At 40.1% G+C, this 22,373-nt stretch overlaps 4 protein-coding genes across 6 annotated transcripts in view; 2 read left to right on the top strand and 2 right to left on the bottom strand.

Annotated features, from left to right (window-relative positions):
• Positions 1-178: 178 nt before the first annotated feature.
• LOC103469579 (endophilin-B2-like) lies at positions 179-7,211 on the bottom strand. The gene is made up of 3 exons (XM_008417347.2): positions 6,678-7,211; positions 6,085-6,226; positions 179-1,524 (listed from the first exon to the last, which is right to left on the bottom strand). The coding sequence occupies exons 1-3, from the start codon at positions 6,738-6,740 to the stop codon at positions 1,430-1,432; spliced, it is 300 nt and encodes a 99-aa protein (XP_008415569.1). The 5' UTR covers positions 6,741-7,211; the 3' UTR covers positions 179-1,429.
• A 12-nt stretch (positions 7,212-7,223) lies between these two features.
• On the top strand, positions 7,224-12,825 carry dph7 (diphthamide biosynthesis 7). 2 transcript variants are annotated; one of them, XM_008417350.2, is made up of 10 exons: positions 7,224-7,641; positions 7,838-8,017; positions 8,814-8,947; positions 9,025-9,112; positions 9,315-9,409; positions 9,513-9,670; positions 10,582-10,654; positions 10,751-10,816; positions 10,922-11,094; positions 11,987-12,825. In XM_008417350.2, exons 2-10 carry the CDS (start codon positions 7,886-7,888, stop codon positions 12,394-12,396), a joined length of 1,329 nt encoding a protein of 442 aa, XP_008415572.1. In that variant the 5' UTR covers positions 7,224-7,641; positions 7,838-7,885; the 3' UTR covers positions 12,397-12,825. The 2 variants fall into 2 exon arrangements, with proteins under 2 accessions (XP_008415572.1, XP_008415573.1); XM_008417351.1 differs by having other exon boundaries at positions 7,626-7,716.
• Positions 12,826-13,651: 826 nt separating this feature from the next.
• Positions 13,652-14,510, bottom strand: mrpl41 (mitochondrial ribosomal protein L41). 2 transcript variants are annotated; one of them, XM_008417345.1, is made up of 2 exons: positions 14,401-14,510; positions 13,652-14,196 (listed from the first exon to the last, which is right to left on the bottom strand). In XM_008417345.1, exon 2 carries the CDS (start codon positions 14,180-14,182, stop codon positions 13,775-13,777), a length of 408 nt encoding a protein of 135 aa, XP_008415567.1. In that variant the 5' UTR covers positions 14,183-14,196; positions 14,401-14,510; the 3' UTR covers positions 13,652-13,774. The 2 variants fall into 2 exon arrangements, with proteins under 2 accessions (XP_008415567.1, XP_008415568.1); XM_008417346.2 differs by having other exon boundaries at positions 13,652-14,200; positions 14,401-14,479.
• A 720-nt stretch (positions 14,511-15,230) lies between these two features.
• Positions 15,231-22,373, top strand: part of pnpla7b (patatin-like phospholipase domain containing 7b) — a 30,335-nt gene continuing 23,192 nt past the window's right edge. Inside the window, exons 1-9 of the mRNA XM_008417343.1 lie at positions 15,231-15,293; positions 16,103-16,147; positions 17,192-17,266; positions 17,469-17,556; positions 17,824-17,903; positions 19,239-19,333; positions 20,126-20,266; positions 20,954-21,113; positions 22,186-22,266. Of these exons, the coding sequence (XP_008415565.1) occupies positions 16,109-16,147; positions 17,192-17,266; positions 17,469-17,556; positions 17,824-17,903; positions 19,239-19,333; positions 20,126-20,266; positions 20,954-21,113; positions 22,186-22,266 (759 nt within the window). The 5' untranslated portion in view covers positions 15,231-15,293; positions 16,103-16,108. The remainder of the gene's footprint in view (positions 15,294-16,102; positions 16,148-17,191; positions 17,267-17,468; positions 17,557-17,823; positions 17,904-19,238; positions 19,334-20,125; positions 20,267-20,953; positions 21,114-22,185; positions 22,267-22,373) is intronic.

Raw genomic sequence — 22,373 nt, forward strand, 5'->3', positions numbered from 1 at the left:
CTCACTCACTCACTCACTCACTCACTCACTCACTCACTCACTCACTCACTCACTCACTCACTCACTCACTCACTCACTCACTCACTCACTCACGCCAGCTTGACTTTGACAACCTTAAAATTTTCTGCAGAATTTGATGCATTTTGGTTCAGTAAAAAAAAAAAAAAAAGGCAACACCCGCACACCATCTCTGACAGATCATCAGTAGAGCACGGGTTTAAATTAGCTGATCTGCCACCGCTGTCTTCAGACAATCACTTATTAATAATCATAAGATAAACATGGAGCCTGAAAACATGATACAATGACAGACTAAATGTTCTGATCTTTGTGTAAGAAATGTTAGGTGTTCTTTAGTGTTAAATCCTGATATATTAGTGATGTTGTCAGTCAGTAATCGCAACTGTGTAGAATAGCTGACAGACAGCGATAAAAAGGAAGAATACAAGCGGTTTTGAGTCGTTCAACGATTTCCCTACATTATTTTTCCCGTTACTGTGGCGCACCGCACTAACTTAAAACCCCATACATCTCCAGGTTTCATTTTGTCAAAAGAATTGTTCTACAACAGAAACACGGCTAAATATGGCAAGTAAAAGAAGAGTCTTTTTACCCTCAACGTATTTGGATGTAAACAATAACATGCAACATGTCTATACATTCTTAATTATTTGGCACAGAAAACAGGTTGAAATTAGTCTATTAAATTGGTGTTCATGTTTGTTTGTGTAATATCTTTCTGTAGACAAATAAGTAGGACAATAAAACGGGTCCTTTATTAAACTGTTAGATTACCAACACCAAACAGACTCCACAAGCAAAACTGTTAGAAGATGCTGGTATTACCCAATGAAAGAACTCAAAATAGTCCAAAGAGTTTGAATGTCTCGTTTCTTTCTACAAAACATTTCTTTCATGTTTATGGCTTAGGAAAACTACACTATAAACATTTAACAGTAATCTTTTAATCTATTAATATTTATGAACATCATCTCTTTATAATTTAACATTTAAATTACCATCTAAAAATCTACTAAAGAGTGATTTACATTATTCTGAAAATTGATCAAATTCAATTCAAAAATGCTTTATTGATTCCAAAGGGAAATTAAATGTAACTGAAATTATTCAAGATTCTTCAAAAAGTCATTGCAGGTGGCGATGCCTGTGAGCAGGAAGGATCTCCTGTAGCAGTCTGTATTACAGCAAGTTTGAAGAAGCCCGGTGCTCAGTCAGCTCTAGCACCGAGATCGGTTTAGTGGAAAAGATCTCAAGGAAACACTTTGTCTGATTAGCTGTGTGAAACAGCAGCCTTTGTTCTGAGAACTCTTCAGTGGTCAACAGTCACTCTAATGTTCCTAATCACAGAGTGAAAAATCTGTATTTGATCTCAACAACACAAAAATGTGAGCATTTTTGTTCCTGTTGATTACTCCTTTATGCTAATGATGCAAAGCATGAAAGGTTTCCACAGCAGAGCACTACAGGGGGATTGGAAGGCAGGATACTCACCAGTATGATCAACTGTGGCATGAAGAGTCAAAAAAATGACAAGTTAGAGCTCTCTGTCCTTGCATCTCATCCTATACAGCCTGATCAACATTATCAACTATAGCCAAGAGGGGAAAATGGTAAATTATCTTTCATTTGTAAGTTTGTAATCAGTCAGATTCCAATATCACGAAAATCTAACATCAAGTGTAAAAAAATACTGCAAAGCATRAACATTTATTAAATAAAGTTCAAGACAAAACAGAAAAATAGTATGGGAGAACAACAAAGTACACCTTAGGATTCAATGGCATGTAGCGCCACCGTCAGCAGCAGTCACTTTAGACAGTTGTTTTCTGGATGACTATTGGTTTGTCATATTGTTGTGATTGAAAGCTGGTCCACTATCTTATAAGACATCGTTTGTAGAGGCTTGCAGAATTCTCTTTAAAGAACAATTTCTCTTCAATTTCAACAGTGTGTTTTTATGGGAAGCAAAAACTTTCATTAACTACAAAAATCCTGAACATTTGCCAGTTTTTTTAGAAACCTTAAAGAATGACCAATATTATATGTTAACAGATAAATGTTTTGGGTCCCACCCAGAGCATTTCAATCAGGTTATGGGTTGGACTTACATATCCACTCTACCGTAGGTTGCTGTTGTGCTTGGGATCATTGACCTGTCGCACAATTCAATTTCAGCCCTGATTCAATAGTAAAACAGCTGTTCTTGCATTTAATGGGTACTGTTCAGAAGCATTCACTGACAGCTAAATGATGGGAAGCTGCTCAGGTTCAGTGGCTGCCAGACAAGTGCACATCATCATTCCTCCACCGCCATGCTAGACAGCTGGAAAGAACCGCTTTTGCTGATTCACTGCCTTTGGTTTTTCAACAAACACAGCACAGTGCATTACACCCAACTTTGGTCTCATGTGTTCTAAGAACATTGCTCAAAAGATCTTGCATTTTACTAAGCTGCAAAAATAACTCATGCTTCTGTATTAGCAACCTCTCTCCAAATATGTTATGTTGGTTTGGTCCTTTTCTCTGTTCTGTCATCAACTCCAACATTTAGCATGTTTTCCACAAATTGGTAGGGAATGGCCTTATAACTCATCCCAGATTGAAGTGCAGCAACAGTTGCTTCATTAGGGTATCTGCTGATGCCTTTTTTTCACTGGCCCTTTTGCTAAGATGAACCTGTATGGTTCAGACCACTAAACTGCCAAAACTCCTGCCTGATACAGGCAGACATGCTTGCTAATTATCAGTTAATTGGGGCATTGCATGGCAGGCACCTATTATTCTACACCCAATAGAATATCTCTTTATTATTTWTTTTTTTTCTTCCATTACTGTTAAAGCGGCTCGTACTGCTACGTGCACCCCCACAAATGTGGTATCAAAAATTGCAGCTCAATCACGGGAGGAGAGCAATTATTTCTGGTGGAATTCGGAGTTACCATGGCAACACAAATTGGGTAAAAAGACCCCCAAAAACCCCATTCATTTCTATGGAGCGAGATCCTAAAAATACCCTATTTTTGAGCAATCACTGTGTCATCATAAATTCACGTAGAAATGCCATTCAAACTTCAGTTTGTAGATATGCCCGTCATCTTATCTAAAGTGAAGTTGGTACATCAATACGAATTACGTATTGCCCACAACTTGTCTCCAAGCGACCTAAAGTTTTCGATTTTTCGAAAAGCTAGAGTGTGGGAGAGAGTGGATTTCTGACCCCAAAATAATTTCTAACTCGCCCTCACGCCCACAAATATCGCCCGATTTGCCTAAAAGTTGGTCAGGACGTAGATACGCATGCCTGCTCCGGTAAAATGTTTTCAAAATGTCCCTATGGTTTACAGTTTTCTCTCCAGGTGCTCTCGCTCAGATTTATGTTTTTCCATATATTTCTGAAAAATGTCAGACCTGAGCACACATCATCTATCTCTCATCGCTGTTAATACTGTGAGCCAGGTAGAGATATGAAATGTGGGAATATCGGAGAAGACAAATAACCTTCTCATACGCTTCAAACGGTTTTTGAATACGTGTCACGGTTCCTGAACGGGAAGGAGTTGTTCGAAGGGCTTTTTTGGTTAGAAAACTGGCTTTTTTTGAAGAGGATTTTCCCACACTTTGGCTGTCACAGCTGCAGGGGATTCATTAATTACCATAGCAACAGAATACAGAGCTGCTCAGGACTGCAAAGATGCCATAACTGTAGTTCTATCTATGGGCAAGACTCAGTTAAAAGAGAGGCCACAGCAACATGTCAGAACTACAACATGGCGGAACTGTCAGCTAAACAGAAATTACTCTCACCCTTTAGGCCAGATACAGCTGAAGTTGGCAGGGGAATTATTACACAGAGCAGGGCAGGGCAGGGCACGCCATGTCTGTAGTTCTAACTGTGGCCAACTCTCACTTAAAGCAGAGGGCTGAGGATCATGTTAGAACTACAACATGGCAGAACTGTATGTTACTATAGAGGAGGACTTAAATGGTATTTACAACTACTTGTGTTTTGAGCATTATACAACTGATTTAACACTATAACCATTACACATGGGATTAGTTTGGCAAGTTAAAATTAAGCTGACAGAAAATTTAAAAATAAAAGCCTTGAAGATTATCGCATCATAGAATTACTTTTTTGGCCATTAGATAACTGGTTTAACCAAACCACTGTTGCACATGGCATTAGTGTTGACATTTCAAATGACACTTACTACAAAATTTCAAAATAAAAGCCTCAATAATACTCTCAGGTAAGTGATATTAGCTTTTATTATCTTTTTTCCTCGATATAGTTATAATATTAGATTAGAAGATAATAGAAGATATAATATTAAAGTGTTTTTGACATTTTGCTTATGGTTTTTTGTCAGCGTCCTTGAGACTGACGCTGAGTGTCTCAAGTATAGAAACTCTGTCTCCAGCATACTGTCTGACAGAGAGCCAGCCCAGGTCCAGATAATTAATTACCATAGCAACGGGTCCCAGAAAGAGGCAGTGAGTAGTCTGCAACAGGTGCCGAGGCAGGTCTCACAATGCATTGTGGGAAGAAGAAATATTTCCTTCGACTATTTATATTTTGCTTACATAAAATTATTATTTCTCTGAATTTTTGAGTGTGAATTAAAATCCTTCATATGAAGTTTGAACATTTTCGAGAAATAAACAATTACCGACTGTCTTTATTTTTTTATTTCATACCGTGAGTGAGAACCACATGTGCGAAGCTTATAGTCGTCAGTCTCGGACTGAATTTCATAGAGCACTGGGTTCAGCTGTTGTACTGACGCAGTGACTAAATCAGCTATAGAAACATGGTGATGGGTCTGGCAAGAGCTTCAGTCTTTTCACTTTGGTGATTAACAGTGTCACACCCATTAGTATGTGCAATACTAACTTGTAATCAGCAGGTCCAGCTGAGTGAGTTTTTGCAGTGCAATAGAATTCATTTTAAGTAACATTTTGTCTAAGCCTATAGAACTGACTTGCGCAAGCCAGAGCATTATCATTTCACCTTCAATGAGCTTTGAGATAATTTTAGTACTTAACCATGTTTAGTATATTGAATAGACTAAGTCAATGACAGACAACATGCTACTGATGCCAAACATGCTACTGATAGCAATCATGCTAAGATTAGCATTTTGGCAAATTTCACCTTATGCATTCATTTTAACAAAATCAATGGCGCAAGTACAGCTTTGTCAACATGTTTCCGACTCTCCACAGGTTTTGACTACAATTTAGCTCAGCTTAGCATTGATGCTAATATTAAGCATCAGAACGCTTATTAGCAATGTTTTCTATACTGAATAGAGTAAGTAATGACCAACAACATGCTAGTGATACTTCACATGCTACTGATAGCATCCATGCTATTATTAGCATTTTAGCTAATTTCAGCTTATGCAACATTCTAAATGGTACAAGCACAGCTTAGTGAACATGCTTCTGACGCCCCACAAGTTATTGACTACATTACAGCTTTCTTTAGCATTATTGCTCATTTTTAGCATCAGAACGCTTTTTAAAAATCCGACGGGCACACTTTGGCATGCCCTGTAAAATTTCTGCAGGAATTTTCTAGTTAAGAGTTATTTTCCTTCTTAAAAACTTTGGCATTTAAAAGGAATACGGCAGGGGTGTACTTTTTTTCCCCACACACAGCTTCCCAACATTTCTGTTGCTTTTAGTTTAATAAATTAGTTTAGACTCTGCAGTATGCTTTTGTACACTTGAGATTACCTGGAGGTAATTTTAAACTTGATAAGCACCTGATGATTTTTAATATGGCACAAAACTGAAAAATATAGAAACTGACGTTACAACAGTCTGTAGCGTAAATCATTTTTACAAACTGACAATAACTTTCAGAAGGAAACCAAGACGCTTATTTCTGACTAACCAAAAAGGCAACAACCCCAAGAATTTTTCATCTCACTGTGCCACCCTAATCGATGTAATACTGCAGACATTCCTAGACATTACAGTGGTCCTGCTCGAAGACACTTTGAGCTCAGGTAGTACTTCCTTCTGTAATGACACTTTACCACATAGTAATCATACTTGGGTTGGGCTGCAGCAGGTACTCAGTCTGTCTGTAGATCTTCTCTGTCCAGTGTTTGGTGCAGTCAGCGCGGCTCATTAGGTTCTCAAAGTGAGCATCCAACTCTGTCCTTTCCGCCTGGCCCAGCTTCTCCTCAGTATACTGAAACAGCAAACAACGACAAACACCCTGTTACAAGTCAACCAATGTCAACTCCACATGCTAATAAATAACTTAGGTTCAAAGTTTCATTAACAATTACCATAATAACATCCCTTACTATCATGGTCTCAACCTGCTGGTGCTCATATTTATCATTTTTACCCTACTGTTGCTGCCAAATGAGTAAATGAAAAAGTGAATAAAAGACACTCTTCGTTAATTAGTAATGGTTTGGCTAAAATTACCGACCGTGACATTTGTATAGCTCTGCTTCGTCGGCCTACGACTGAAAATAGCGAAGCTAAAACCTGAATATTGAGAACATGTCCTCCCGGTTGTGATAATGAGATGTGTTTTGAAGATGAACTGCAGAGTCAGACGTCCTGAAACGTAACAGCTGGTAGGCAAAGTGAAAGGAAGAGAGAGCCAAGCCGCCGCAGCGTTTAAATACCTGGACGGCTCGCGTGAAGAACAGCCCCGCACCGCTGGCTAACTTCTTCACGTTGAAATCCATGGCGTTAGTAGGCGAAGCTGCAAGCTACTGGTTTTGCTTTAGAGGCAGCTTCTTACAGCAGTAGCTACAAAAATATGGCACTAGCCAAAAAATAAATCACGTGACCGTCTTGCGCGTAGCTTGTCATTACGTCAAAAGGCTTTTTTTTTAACTGGCTGGTTTACTAAAAAAATAAAATAATAAAATAACAATAATTGTGAGTTTGTGATGATTTTTCTCCTGCACTTGTAGCTGCTGCGCTCTTCAACCGAAACACTAAAAAAATAAAATCCTAAAGACAATGTCACAATTTCGTTGTCTTTTTTAAAATCTAATTCCTTTAGGGGTCGCTATCCAACTCTATACCCAGCGTCCTTCCCTGTCACATCCCCCTTCACTACATCCATCCATGAAACTTTTCCTTGGTTTTCTTCTTCCTCTATTATTCCTCTCCAGTTTGTTCACTTTTAAGTGAAAATCTTTGCATATTTAGAGCTTACCTCGACCTCACTATGCTCTCTTCAACGCAATGTCGCCTGTGAACACGATTTATCACTGGAACTCTTGCCTGATCTCGACTATGGCCCTTTTCATCTCTAGTTGTCGACCTTGAACACCCACACCTCACCAACTTTTCTGTTTTTGTGATCTGCAACTCTCCAAAAACTTATCTGTCTGTGAGTGTGAGTACCACTAACTAGTGGTACTCATACAGTGTCACAGTTCCTGACTTGCCTGTCACTGGTTGTCCACAAATACACAGTGTGCAGTCTTTCTAACCTGCTGACACTTCCCATTAAGACTTTGGTTCCTGAATGCAGCTCTATACACATTGATGACGTAAGAACGCACTGCGTTTACTCTGCTTCGACAGTGCGTGAGTTTTGTTTCCAGCTTTTTCGTACAGCTAACCATTGTTGAGGTAAGTTAGCAAGTATACTAATTTAAATGTCAACCTTTGACCAAACTCCACCTTCCCCGAGAGTCTAGCCAGAAGGTAAACTCAGGCTGTTGTTACCACATTGTTTGTTAGCTTAGTTAGCTTAACGGGAGTTTGCTTGGGATAAAATATATCACTAAACTAAACAACACTGTTGTTTTTTGTTGTTAATGTTTAGCTGCCACCAAACCAACCAACACGGTAGCGTTATGCAGACCAGGTGGCCATGGCTTGGAAGTCAAGGACCCGCAGTCTGCAGGTATTTGACACGGAGCTGAGCGCGGACACGGTGGAGTGGTGTCCTCTGTCCCCCAACCACGACATCCTGGCATGTGGGACATACCAGCTGCAGAAAGCGGTGAGATAAAATGCGGCTCAACCTGTTGGAGAGCGCAGGAGTATATTCCAACACTGAGCAGCGCAATTCCAATTTGTGTTCTTTGGTAATCTAAAAACTTTTGTGAGTTTTTCTCTAGCTTATGTGAAAAGTGGAATAAATAAAAACAACAGCGAGAAGAAAATTACAAAGCCATAATACTCTTGCAAAAAGAAAATAATTGTACAAAATGTGACATGTGTCATTATCATCATTAATAAAAAAATAAGGATTTGGGGAAAAAATAAAAAAACTAATTAAGAGAAAAAATAACGACTTTGGATCCTAGAAGTGTTGAGAAATTTGAGTCCTTAAGTGTTTTATCATAATTTTTTCACATGTTGCATTTTTTTTAATTTTATTTGACATACCAACCCAAGTCAGTTGGGAGGAAAATGTTACACAGTCTAAATTAATTTCTAGCAAAATACAAACATGAAAAATGAAGTGTTCATTTGTACTTGACCCCTCTTACCCTGATGCTCCCAGATAAAATGTATTGGAAAATGCCTGGAGAGCTGCTAAAACAAAAAACACTGTTTAAAAAAGCCACGTAGGAACATAAGGAAGAATGTGTCCAGGAGACCTGTCACTATTTTGTGCAAATGGAAAATTGGGCAAAAAATTCCACAGCAACCTGAACACACCACAAGCAGTGCAACCTAAAACAACTATGCAAAAAAGAATATGTCCATGAAGTACTGAACTGAATAGTGATTAATCATGCCATACGGTGTAGTTACACGCACATGTCTGCTGTATGTCATTCATGCTGCAGGAAGGCGGAGAGGACGCCGCGCCCAGCCGGACCGGCCGCCTCTACCTTTTTCAGTTTCGCCGTGAGGGTCTGATGAGCCCTCCTCTCACTGAGCTGCAGCGCCTGGATACAGCAGCCATTTTAGATCTGAAATGGTGAGAAGTCGGGCTTCACTAGTGCAGATGCAGTCGTGATCATTTCCTTTCTGTTCAATGTTTTCCCTCGTGGCCAGGTGCCACGTCCCTGTGTCGGGCAGGCCGCTGCTGGGGATGGTTGCTGCTACAGGAGAGCTGCACCTCTACACTCTGCTGGATAATCAGGTGAGAACTGCAGCTTCTGAAGAATCCCAATGATGTCTTCTGATAACAGCAACCTTAGATTAAGCAATGACATGACTGTGCCTCAGTAATGGTCTGGAGTTATCATGTGTCCTGTTTCTTGTTTTAGAATGTTTTGTTTCCGTCAGCATGTGCTTCACAGTTGGTGTTGTGGTGTTTACTCATGAATGTGTGTATCCAGTAGGAAGGTGGGTGCAGTCTGCAGACTATGTGCAGCGTGGAGGTTGGAGCAGAGCGGCTGGCTTTGTCTTTGGACTGGTCCACTGGTAGAATGGACAGGTACTGTAAGCTATGTGAGCTCCTGCTGCTGTTTTTCTTCAGTCAAATTTCCAGTGGTGGATAATCAGAGGCCATATGAAGCAGACCCTTCTGTTCCCAGCAGCAGTGACATCCGGGTGGCGTGCAGTGATTCTGAGGGGTGTGTCGGTGTGTTCTCCCTGGCTGAAGGAGCTCTGACGGCTCTGTCCCAATGGAAAGCTCATGACTTTGAGGCCTGGATCACAGCCTTCTCCTACTGGAACACACAGCTGCTTTATTCTGGTAACACAACTGATTCCCATCATTTTATAGTTCCTGCAAATATTGAAGTGATTGATCGGTTAGTTTCAGAACATAGCCCAAAATAAAATCATCTGGTCTAGCATTTGGCAGTCTTTAAAGGGGAAATATTATGTAAAAGCGACTCCCTTGAGCTTTCCATTATGTTATAATGTTATTCCCTCATCAGAAACACACCTGGAGTGTTGCCTTGATTCTTTCATGCATGCTTGAGAAATCCTTTAATCACCATGGCAACCATTTGCAGGAAAGAGCAAGATTTTTTAAAGAGAGGGGCCCAATTTCCAGGTGTTAGAGTCAAATTTCTTTTAAGTCACATAAGTTGTATACAGCATTTTTATAACAATGGGAGGTAAAATAGTTGATTGTGCTATATAATGACCCTATATGGCTGGAAAACAATTGAAGAAGACTCCACCTCACACGAACACATTAAATTATACACTATTCTCTAATGTTCAAAGCAATTCACATTGTTCCATGTTTGAACATTTAGCGGCTGCTGTTACTGACAGCATCACCAAACACGACCCTTTGTTTACAACGTTTCTTTGAAAAACATTTACACTTCTTGTAATTTGTCATATCTTGTTACATGACAACCACAAATTCAGCAGCTTTTATGTGACAAACACACAGTAGCTCTAAGAGCTTGGAAACGTGTGGCTGTTTTCTTTGTAATCTGAGTAGATCAGAAAGCTGCAGTGAGCCTTTGTGTTGCGTATTACATCTGTATGTAAATGCAGCCTTATAACACTTGGAATATATTAGTCAAATGTTACTGCACTCCAAACAGACCTTTGCAATTTGAATGTTTTGCAGACTGATATTGTGATGACATATTTGCACTACACTGAGCAGCCTTAGTGTTCATGTTGGAACCTTCTTCCCAGGGGGGGATGACTGTAAACTGAAAGGCTGGGATCTCAGAACTGCTCCTTCTAGCCCTGCTTTCACCAGTAAAAGGTAGAGATAGAGAGATTTATGTGTGTGTTTGTGTGTGTCTAGCTGATGTCCTTCCTGCCAAACCTTGCCGGTAAATTCTGAGCTTTTTTGCTTCAGGCACTCAATGGGTGTGTGCAGTATTCACAGCAGCCCTCATCTGGAGCACATCCTGGCCACAGGCAGGTCAGTATCCTCATCTTTAATGAAGGAAAATAAAGGAGCAGCCTCCTGGGTGTTGTGTTGTATTTGGTCGTTATGTTATTGTGCTCCAATCTTGTCCTTCGGCAGCTACGATGAGCAGGTGTTGCTGTGGGACGGCAGGAACATGCGGCAGCCCCTCGGACAGACCGCGGTGGGAGGCGGGGTGTGGAGGCTGAAGTGGCATCCCAGCCATCAGTACCTGCTGCTGGCTGCCTGCATGCATAATGACTTCCACATCCTCCACTGCCAGCAGGCCTTAGGTTGGTATGATCAGAGCAACGAGGAAAAGCTGCTCCCAGTTCTTAATTACTGTTTCTAACTCAATTTTACGGAGGGATGATATTTTTCTGACTTACTAAGCATAGAAACATGGCTGCTCACCAATAGTGTTTGATTTATTTTGACTCAGTTCATTCAGTTAATTGGTACAGATTCCAAAGTTAAAATATATCACTGTTGAGCTTTAAAAGTCAATTTTTATCAGGAGACTGATGCACCAGTTTTAAATAATATTGGTTAAAGAAACTCCCCAAGAAGCTTCAATATTCAACTAAAAAACCAAAATTGAAGAATTTTTTTCTTTTTGAGTATATATGGCAAATAAGCATTTATTTGCTTATTTCTTAGACCATTTCTTTGGTCTAAGAAATGGTAAAACTGTGATTGCTAATTCCATTTAAAACAATTAAAATGTAATATGTTGTACCTAATAATTTTCTTTAATATTCCATCAGCATGTGTTTCACAGCTGGTGTTGTGGTGTTTACACCAGTGTTTACTGGTGTATTCACACATTCATGTGTGGAAGGTGGGCACAGTCTCACATTAGAGCATATCTAAAAATGTGTAGGAAGCATCACCTGTCACAGGCCAGATCTGTACCGTTCTTGAATGATTATTCTGAGGGCCACATTCTAACCAGGCAGCTCTACTTTATTTCAGACTTATCAGATTCACTCCAGGTGTAAATATGAGAACTCAATGCTGAGGCTAAATTGGAAGGTGGAAGGATTAGTTTTTACTAAATAGTTTTTCACTTGTATTATTCAGTATAACTGTTCTGTGTGGAACAAAGTTGAAAACAGATTGCTGATGGTTTTTTATCTCTGTCTGTCTGTCTGTGTGTGCGTGCATGTGTGTGTGTTTGCTCAGAGTGCAGCGGAGGAGCCTGTCCTGTTGTTGCTTCCTACATCCTCCACAACTCCCTGGCCTATGGAGCCGACTGGTCCAGGGTGTCCCTGGAGGACCCCGCGCCGCACTCCCCTCCTGCCACAGAACCAAAGGAAAGCCTCGCTCAGAGCAGAGGACACTTGCGCATTCAGTACGAGTCTCCAACTGCCAGCTTTGACACGTCCCTGGAGGACGACGCAGGTCGGTACATCCCAGAGGCGAGTGGACCGCCCCCCCTAAGTCCAGCTCCGGCGCCGGCCCCCAGCCCGGGTCTGGACGCTCCTTCGCTGTCCTGTCTGCTAGCTAGCTGCTCATTCTACGACCACATGCTGCATGTGTGGCGCTGGGACTGGACTCCAGAAACGCCCCAACAGGAGTACCACCAACAGTGACTGAGCTGCAGCCATGCATCCCATAAACACCCTGAACTGAGTGAGATGCAACGAACACATAGGCCACTCTCCTACGAAACATGAGGGGTTGACTTAGCAGAAACGTCTATTTTGATTATGACACTGTTTTTATAATAAACACCTCCCATGTCTGTGGTGAACATGTCTGTAGCAGCAGCAGTGAGACGGCCCTTCATCCTGTTACCTACGGCAGAGGATGTGATGCTTGGTGTTTTAGAAACATCTGGTGACACAAACCAACACATTAGTGGTTCATCAGGTACAAACTTAACCCTGTTCCATATCTATTTTTGTCACATGATTTAAACAAGGGGTCTCGAAACTTTGTCATGTGAGCCAAAATCAAGTCAAAAGAACTCGTGGGTCAAGAAAATAAGAAAAAAATAAATAAAATCTTAACAAAAAGTTGATTAGTTTTTTTTTTCTTTTTGCCTAAACTAAATGTGCAAAATTTTAATCGATTTTTAATTTATTTTTGGCTTTTTTTTTTTTTAAGGAAAGCAATGTTATTCTATGTACAAATAAAACTTAAAAAGGATTTTGCATACAAGAGGCTCGATTGAATAAATTTGTCAGTCAAAAGAACAGGACTTAGGTCACTGTCTTTCAAAAGATTTGCTACATTAAACCAAGTTTAGTGAATTGGATAAAAGGCTTTTCAGTTAGTCTGATGCATTTGGTTCTGCTTAGTATAAAAAAGTAAATAATTTCTGTCCACTGTAAGAAGATTGTCAGTAATCATTTCACCCAGATTACAAATAAAAATCTAAATCTCCATCAACCCCCTGTGATGGAGGGCCAACATCATTCTTGAATTGCAGCCTTCAGTCAAAAGGGCCACAAATGGCCCGCAGGCCACACTTTGTAAAACCTTGACCTAAACTGTAAAAGCCTGGTGAATCAGCTTTTTGCCCTTTTTTCTAAAAAAGGACAGAAATACTAAATGTTGATGGCATGTAGCTTAACACCAATTCATTAGAAAATGTTCAGTATTTGAGAGAGGATTTTAGAATCAAACTTGAAAACTTTCTACACTTTGTGATTTTTCTGAAACCTTAAGTGAAAATTCACCAGTGAAAAGCAACTCGTTCATTTGATCCCTATTTATTCATTGTGTAATGGAAACAGCAGCTTTTTAGGTTGTGGTTCTATAACTTATAAAAGATTTATAAAGTTAAAAATGACAACGCCACATTTACCTTCAGATTTGAATCACTAAACCTTGACACATAAATGACATTCTGCTTTAAATCGCGTGTAGAGCGACTCAGATTTTATTTTCAGATTGAACACTTAAGAAATGACAAGTTTGCAGTCCTCTCTGTGATTATGATTCTGATGGTCTCCCATCCACATATTAACGCACATAGTTCTTAGGATACAGCTTAAACAGCTTTCCTTCCTGTGTGGGTTCAAATCCATATTTATCCAGCTGATCCTTGTTGAATGTGCCATTCCTAAAGTCTCTGGTGATCTGGGGGGCTACGACCTGATCGAATAAACTCTGTGCTGTCAGCGGAGGTTCCGTGCCGAGTGTTGACCGGTACGAGACGTAGGGTTTTAGCTTGAATCCCTCCAGATGAGGAACCACAAACTCAGGAATCATGGCCCGGACCGACAGGAACTTCCTGCTGGGGAGCTTCACCCCTGCGGGGCGGGAGCTGCGGCCCTTGTTGAGGGACCTGGGGCCGCGCTTACTGGTGAACTCAGACATCCTGTCCGCACCTCGAACCAGACCCCTCATGAGTGTGGATAGAACCCCCATGGTTCCCRTCGGGTCTTCCTCCGGGAACATGAAGACACATGCAGAGGGCAGCTGTTAGCTTTAGCATTAGCCATTAGTAGCAAAACAACATAAAGAAAACTACTTTAATGTGTCTGAGCTCAGCACGGCTATAATTAGCTCTGCACTATATGCACTTTTCACTCTGGAAATCCGAAACTGACTCATTTACACTAGCTATTAAACAAAATTCTTCTCACCTTCAGGGTTCAGCTGAATGGGAACAAGTGAACCAAACGACCAAATGAAGTACGCAGTGATTGGTCAATAAAAAAAAAAAACTTATTGACCAATTAAAATACAAGATACTGACAGAAGCTGTCAGCAATTGGAGGGAACACGATTAAAACTAGAAAACAGAAGCGCCTCTTCTTCCGGAACCGCTATGACTTGTTCTTCAAAATAAATGCCTTTATAAAATATAGTGTGAAGAACAGCTACTGAACAAATGGAGTTACTGCTCAAATGGGATGTATGTCTAGTCATTGTACTTTATTGCAAACAGATAAATAAATTCACTGTATTTGTCTAAAGGAAATGTAGACAAAAACTTCATGATGGGTAATGCTGAAAAACCATCACAACCTAGCCTGGTTTTTCAGCAGGCTTTGTTGCTGAAAAACAAACTAGCACCAGGAATACTGAATCTATGTCCTCTGATGTCTGGGTTAGGATGTCCTCCAGAGACAACCTGGACCTATGGGCTATAAGCCAAGGAGGTGTGGAGGATGTGGCACTCAACAGCTAAACAACTGCATGAGCAAACAGAAAACAGATGTTATGACAAAAGAGCATTTAAAGTATAGAGAAAACCATATCTGAGTGTGATAAAGACCCATATTCTGCAAAACTGACCATTCTGCTACAATACAAGACATTTAGAACATGAGTGATTAAGAAGATTATAGATTTTTATTTATGAAACCTTTGAGAGCATCCAAGTTCAGGTGCAGGGGTTGGCTCTATCCTTAAATGAGGCTTTCTTTTGACCAAATACTGTCTTATTTTGAAATGTTGGCAGGAAGTTGTATACCGTCACAAGGTAGTATTAAGTATAAGGCATGTATACAAAAAACTTTGAACCTTAAAAAAGGTRCGTATGAAGATTGTTTACGCTGTTTCAGAAACAAACTTTTTAGTAAATGTAGAAGATTCCTCCAGCATTTTTTCAGTGTATTATTTTCTTTCTTTTAACGTTTATTTTCTTGTTCTTTGCTGTGACTCGACGGCTTGTAATGTAGTAAACACTGCTTTAACACTGTGAATAAACTCCCAAGTTTTAACATTAATCGACAAGTCTTAGACATGTAGTTTTCCTCACTAAACGTGACGTTAACTCGGTGAAATAACTGACGAGCTTCACTTAATCTGACTTTGACATCCAGCCACATGACACCGAGCTGCTTCAAATATTGCATAAACATTAAATCCTGTTGTTTAAGCTTCTCTCTTCGCTGGTTCCAGTGTATTTAAAGGTCACTTCTCACTTTGAAGTTGGCCAAAGACACAGAACTGGAGCAGAAATGGCTGGCTTTACAGTAAATGAGAGGAAAAGAAACAAGTCAAAAACATTAACTCTAATTAATAAGGAGCTTTAATCTATTTATCCCACTGAGCTTTGGAGCCTTTATCCGGACCCCTTAGAAGGGACGTGTCCAGTTCGGAGTGAGCCTGAGAAATGGAGGTGATCTTTAACCCAGATCTCTCCGAGCATTTGGTCTGTGTTCTCTCTCCTGGCGCCCAGGGCAGATCAGCTTACTGGCTAAATGTCTTCAGTGAAGCACACAGGGAGAGCGTGTTTCTATGAAATTGATTCTCGGATGATAACATGCTTAAGATTTAAATGTCATTTTCCACTGAGAGATAATTTTTATTGGTCTGTGATCCTTTTTAATTCACCAGGCAGGCATGGACAGCCAGGATGAGGAGGAAAGCTGTGTCTACCCGGTACGTAAATACTCAGTGTCAGGATTATTTGGGCTCATATTGGTACCACTCAGCTGCCTCTGGTGGTACCCAGAGAAGATCGTAATATGATAATTAATGATCTGACATCAGTGGCTGATTTTGATATGAAGGATATGGCACACTGCTCAGAGGGACAGGGCCTTTGGGGCGTCCTGAGCCTTGACTTTTTTTTTGTTTGGTTTTTAGCAAAGGTGAATCCTGTCAAATAAAGTGTTACATTACAGAAGCATTTAACTCCCACAGCTAGGAAATAAACACAAGAGTGTCATCATTATTAAAATGGAAAGTTTTATATCTCAATACTGAGAAACATTAATGTTATCTGGTTGTAATGAGAAACCATCTTGTTATGATGATTGATCTTACTCCTGTATTTATTCCCTCGCTCTAACAATTAAACGCTTCCATAGTTGTGTCCACAACTATGTTCATAGCTGTTTTGTGTGCAAAGTCAGTGGTGAGTGGGTGATCCCAGTGTTGGGCACAACACAAGTCCTGTAAGAAAATAAGACTGTATATAGCAGGGGAGACTGCTTAGATTGGTCAGACCTGAACTAAATGATTCTACACCAGACATCCTTTGAAATACAGGTTAGGATTTATAAAACCATTAATCTGATATGAAAATGGGAAGAGAGTCATTTCTAATGTTCTTCTGACATCACAACCACCTTACTGGGATCCACCCAGTGTGCTGTTCATGTAGCTGATCACAACTTAAACTGATAAGGGAAAAATACAGACTACAAAGCTGTGCTGAACCAAAAGGAACGAGTAACGACAAGTTTTCTAGAAATGTGGTGACGAAGAAAGTCATAAGTTTTCAAAAAAATAAATACTCAAGTAAAGTAAAGGTGCTCAAAAAATGTGCCTAAGTACAGACCTTTCTGAAGGTACTCCACTGCATGGAGTTTGTTGGTTTATAAATTGAGTTGTAATACTCTTTTAGTTCTGTCAGACTCGGTCCGTCTCGGCTCCAGTTTGTTTCATCTGCTGGGTTTGTTTCTGTGCTGAATATTTTAGAACCTGGGTCCACTCACCAGTGAGATCAGAGCCAAGATGGAGCAGTTTGTGGAGGAACAGACTGAAGACAGTTTGGTGAGCACTGAGACCTACATCTTAATATTTTGACAATATGTTTTGCAGCCTTCGTTTTAAAATGAAATATTTCACATTCTGCAGTTTGCTGGGAATACCCTACAGGATATACTGTATTTTTAGAGTCTGGTACCAGAGACTGGTTCTGGTGAACGGGCTTGAACTGCTTGAACTTTCTGTTTCTGCCGTGTTTTTCTTCCAGTGGATTTTTGTTCTGGTTGGAGCTGTGATCACCATCTCTGTTCTGGGAGTTGTTGTGCTGTTTCTGTACAGAAGATACAAAAAATCAAGTTGGTGTCTTATTGTTAACCGTTTACAAGTTCACATTATAGCTCTACTGCACTGCATGTTAGCTCTTTCACATGGTAAATGGACAGAGTTTAAGTGTATTAGTACTGACCTATCAAAGCATTCGACACAACAGCCTCGTTCTCCCAGTCACTCTCACACACACACATTCACACACTGATATCATGATTGCTAGACAACTTGCATTGGGGCACATTGATCTACATGATCCTGTTTGCTGGTCTGACTGAGAGCATGTGTTGTTTCAGAGGAGGAGCCCGGCGTTCCTCACTACCGCTTCAGAAAGAGGGACAAGGTGATGTTCTATGGCAGGAAGATCATGAGAAAGGTCAGTACGGTCTAAAACAGGCAAGACGTCTCCTGGGTTTGATCATTATGCTCTTCCTTCCAGTAAAATGTGTGAATATTGTGTTTTACAAGACTTTGTGTTGTTGCTAAATTTAGTGGACACCAGATGTTTTCACCATCAGTGGTCCAGACTCTTGTCTCATCTTGCATTTCAGACTTCACGGATTGTTCTCTGATTACAATTTCACAAACAAGCAGATGTAGCTGAGTGCTATTGATGACTCTTAGTTCCTGATAGCAAAGGTCACATCACCCCCACTGTAATCAGGTGATGCTCAGTAGGTTCAATCCACTGATTGAGATATGGCTGCACCGGTTGCAGTTTCTGATCAATCCCTGATTACCAATCTTTAAGAAGCCTGGCCTGCCGATTCAGATTTCAGCCGATTCCATTTTTTTGTCTGAAATGTTGCTAAATATTTCAGACAAAATGAAATATTGTCTGAGAGCCAGAGAGTTGTTGAGTTGTTAACGGTGGGGTGACGATTGCTAACTGCAAATGTACAGACATGACCTGGTTTGCAAGTCAAACTTCTGTCAAACCAGAGCAGAAGAGGACGGACAGTGGCTGATTTTTAAATCTTTACAAAGGTAGATAAGATCGGTGGAAAAGATCAGCTTCACATGCCAGTATCGGCAGATCACTGATCTCCCAAAATTAAGGAAATCAGGACCAATTTTCTGGCGGATTTATCACCGATATCGGTGTACCCCAGATTGTGGTCTTCTGGAAGGAACTTTGAACATGGTCCTGCAAATTCAGAGATAGTCATAACCCAAAAAGTCTTGGTAGTGTTGCTGTTTTTTTTCTGGCTTTCTGATGTTTTTTTTACTACCAGTGTATACACATGACATTTCAACTCAAAACATGTCACACATTTCAGGACCAAATGACTTGATTCATGACATAGGTCCATATTTATTGCTTTTTTTCTTCCTAATCTCTACCATTTCCGCTGAAATTATTAATATTGACCTCTGGGAAGAATTGTCCATTCTTTCTGTCTTTATTTCTGGCCCAACAGCAGACACTGCATAAGCACATCTGTTTGTCCTGTTACATCCTGCAGAACAGCAGCACCTCCTTTCAGTTTTTCTCTTTTGACCAAATCGCTGAGTGGACAGATGTTCACAGGTGGCAGCACACAGCCATCAGCGTGAGAGCATCATGGCTCTTTCTCGACTGTCCTGAAGCTTATTTATCTTGTCCCACATTCTCATCCTGAAGTTTTGCTTTGCACGGTTCCTGTTTTGGTCTGGATGTGAACCTTTGCTTGCCATCTGTAAATCACTGTGTGTCATTTCTCTGCTGTAGGTTCAGACATTGTCCACAACTCCTGCAAACAATTCAAACTCAGCTTCACGGCAGAGAGTAAGGAAGAGGACCAAAGTCCTGTCCATAGCGCGAAAGTGAGAGTTTTTTCTGGTTGATATTTTTATTGATATGTTTGCCTACAGAACAAAGGTGTTTACATACACCACAATGTGGAGCATAAACATATTGTACACACCATTAACTTCAAGATGCATGTTTTCAGGGACAAAGGGCATGTGCTAAACACCTCCAAAAATAGATAATAATGATAATAATAATAATAATAATAATAATAATAATAATAATAATAATAATAATAATAATAATAATTAATAATAATAAAAGGAAATAAATATATACTAAAATAAATGCCAAAGTAAGTGAAAAAACCCCCACATAAATAAAAAAACAAAAGGCCAGGGGAATTTACATTAATGCAAAAAAAAATAAAATAAATAAATAAATAAATGGTTGCCTTTTAGTGTGTAATTTGATTAAATTTCGCATAGCTTATTTTCTCCACTTTTAAAACAAACATGACTTCATTGTCCACTTTGGTCTAGATGAAGCTCGAAATGCAACTTTTGGAATAACTTTGCATTAAAAGTGTCATTATTTACCGAATGACACTTCATGACAATTGTCATAGACATGAAGGAATAAAGATTCCTTCATGTTCATGACAGGTGTTATGTCAGCCTTATGCACACCCTGTCAAATAAAGTGTTATCAAAAGATAAGCCAAGAAAACAATTGTATCAGAGCAAAAGGAGCTCAGTGTTTATTTTGAGGTTCAGGTGGGAGAAAGTTTCCCCCCATCATGAACTGACCATGCCGTGCATGAGATTTTTTTCTCCACTGATTCGTTTTCTTGATGTGTTGGTTAGGATTCTGCGCATCCGGAGGGAACCGCCCACCCTGCAGCCCAAAGAGCCCCCTCCCTGTCTGCTCGAAGCTGATCTCACTGAGTTCGATGTGCAGAACTCCCACCTGCCCTCGGAGGTGCTCTACATGCTGAAGAACGTCAGGTTTGTAAAGAACACCACAGAGTTTCTTTGTTTTTTTATGTTGTACCCAGTGGAGACTCGCAAATCAATCAGATCTGAAATGAACCATTTTCCCTCACTAGGAACATTACAGTTGATCAATCAACGGGGGTAATCTTGGTATTACTACCTTTCCAGCTCCAGCTTCATTTGTAAAGTTCTACTTCTATCAAAGATTCTTCTTCATCTTTTCTTTGTAGGTTTTGTCTTTAAAGTAAAAAGATGAGCAGTAAACCCTGCATGGGTTCCTTCTTTCTGTGTGCATCCCTGAGCAAATGGTAAACAGCCTGTACTTGTACAGCGCTTTAATAAGTCAAGAAGACTCCAAATCTCTTCACATTACATTTACCTATTGATGACATGTGAAAAAAGCTCAAAAATAAGTGTTATTTTAACACCTTATACAGGATACAAGTTTGTTCTGTAACCCACTCTCCAGTGTCACGTTGTATTCATTCCACTTCCTAATTTTAAGATTTGCACACATTTGTAATAGAAACACAGCTAATGTATTTCTCCCTCTCCTAACGCAAAAGATCAGATAAGTTTATGTCTGCCATAATTCGTAAGTTCAAATGAATCGTTTGATTCTTTGCATTTGGCTAATAGTAAAAGAAGTATAATATTAAGGCTGAATATTGTCAGTAATTGTCAGAATGTTGCATGCAGGGTGCTTGGACACTTTGAGAAGCCTCTCTTCTTGGAGCTCTGCCGCCACATGGTGCTGATCCAGCTGCACCAGGGGGAGGGSCTCTTCCGACCTGGTGACACTGATGACAGCATTTATGTTGTTCAAGATGGCCGCCTGGAGCTCTGCATCCATGAGAGTGTAAGACTGAAATTCTTAAAGCTTCACAAAAATATGGTTATAGGATCACTTGACTTCTGTTTAAGCTGGCAGCTTTTTTTCCCACTACTGTTTTTACTATCTGGGATATTTTGAACACGTCACATAAATGAGTTGTTTACTTAATAAAGTCAGTTATGAATTTTTTTGTGTTGATGATTAGAATTTTGTGATGTAAGTATTTTTTTAAAGCCTTAACCTGCGGATGCCAATTTTAGACAAATCTGAGTTCACTTTCAAAATAGTACAAAATATCAAAACAATACTCAACATAACTCTTGCTAGCCCTCCTGTTGTAAATAAAGAGACAAGTCACACCACTGTGTAAAGAACAATTACTGTTTTAAAATCGACAAAATAATGACGGAGTGCATCATGGTGCATTCACTAGCAAACCAGAAATATCAGATTTTTGTAGTTTCTGACCAAGCTGGTCACCGTCCAGGGCCGACACACAGCAGAAGATTTGCGATGCCAGTTCTATATCACTGGTTTTATTGGGATGTTTCCAGGGTTATGTAATGGTTAATGCTGCTGCTTAGGTCTTGGTAATGCTGCAAGACCTAAGCAGGCTTGTAGAAGTATTATACTGCAGAATGTGCCTCAGGAACAAGATGCATCTGTGTAACCAGCTACCAGCGTAAAACTTTGAAATATTTGGACTTTGTAATAAAATAATCCAAGTCAGCCAAAGCTTTTCAGTATCCAGGTTGGAATTTTCACCTGAAAGTATTTTGGATCAGAAGGAAGTGCTACAGCATGAGAGGGAGAACATATTGGCAACAGACATTTTTTTTTCATAGCTGATGCAATTATTGGTGAAGCAATCAACTAGAAAAAACACAAAAGTTAAACATCTGGTTATAGTCTTAGGACACGTGTCATTTGAGTCATTTGTTGCCGTCCAGCAGTTTGAATGGGTTCACTAAAAGTCTGGAATAAGATGAATTCGGAGCCGTTGCCGGCGCTGCCTGCCATTCTGTTCTCATCCTCATCCAGAGTGTTGGATGAGGATGTTCTCATCCAACACTCTGTCCTTCACTCTGTCCTTCAGGATGGGACAGATGCGGTTGTGAAGGACGTCCTGCCAGGAGACAGTGTCCACAGTCTGCTCAGTATCCTGGACATTATCACCGTAGGTCTACAGCCTCCTTCTCTTTCACCTACTTTGCTTCTCTTTGTTGTTATTGAACAGTCTCTCATCTATAGCGCCCCCTTCCTGTCAGACAGTGCATTCTGTGA

Source organism: Poecilia reticulata, linkage group LG9 (genome assembly GCF_000633615.1).
Source record: "Poecilia reticulata strain Guanapo linkage group LG9, Guppy_female_1.0+MT, whole genome shotgun sequence".
Classification (NCBI taxonomy): Eukaryota; Metazoa; Chordata; class Actinopteri; order Cyprinodontiformes; family Poeciliidae; genus Poecilia; species Poecilia reticulata.

Bases quoted from the DNA above. Each gene is read 5' to 3' on its own strand.
- dph7 (XM_008417350.2), top strand. From the start codon at position 7,886: ATGGCTTGGAAGTCAAGGACCCGCAGTCTGCAGGTATTTGACACGGAG. The intron at 9,410-9,512 runs GTACTGTAAGCT...TGTTCCCAGCAG, and splicing joins TCCACTGGTAGAATGGACAG to CAGTGACATCCGGGTGGCGT. The intron at 9,671-10,581 runs GTAACACAACTG...CCTTCTTCCCAG, and splicing joins CACACAGCTGCTTTATTCTG to GGGGGGATGACTGTAAACTG.
- mrpl41 (XM_008417345.1), bottom strand. From the start codon at position 14,182: ATGGGGGTTCTATCCACACTCATGAGGGGTCTGGTTCGAGGTGCGGAC.
- LOC103469579 (XM_008417347.2), bottom strand. From the start codon at position 6,740: ATGGATTTCAACGTGAAGAAGTTAGCCAGCGGTGCGGGGCTGTTCTTC. The intron at 6,227-6,677 runs GTATTTAAACGC...TTGCTGTTTCAG, and splicing joins TCTTCACGCGAGCCGTCCAG to TATACTGAGGAGAAGCTGGG. The intron at 1,525-6,084 runs GTATGATTACTA...TTCATGCCACAG, and splicing joins CCTGCTGCAGCCCAACCCAA to TTGATCATACTGGTGAGTAT.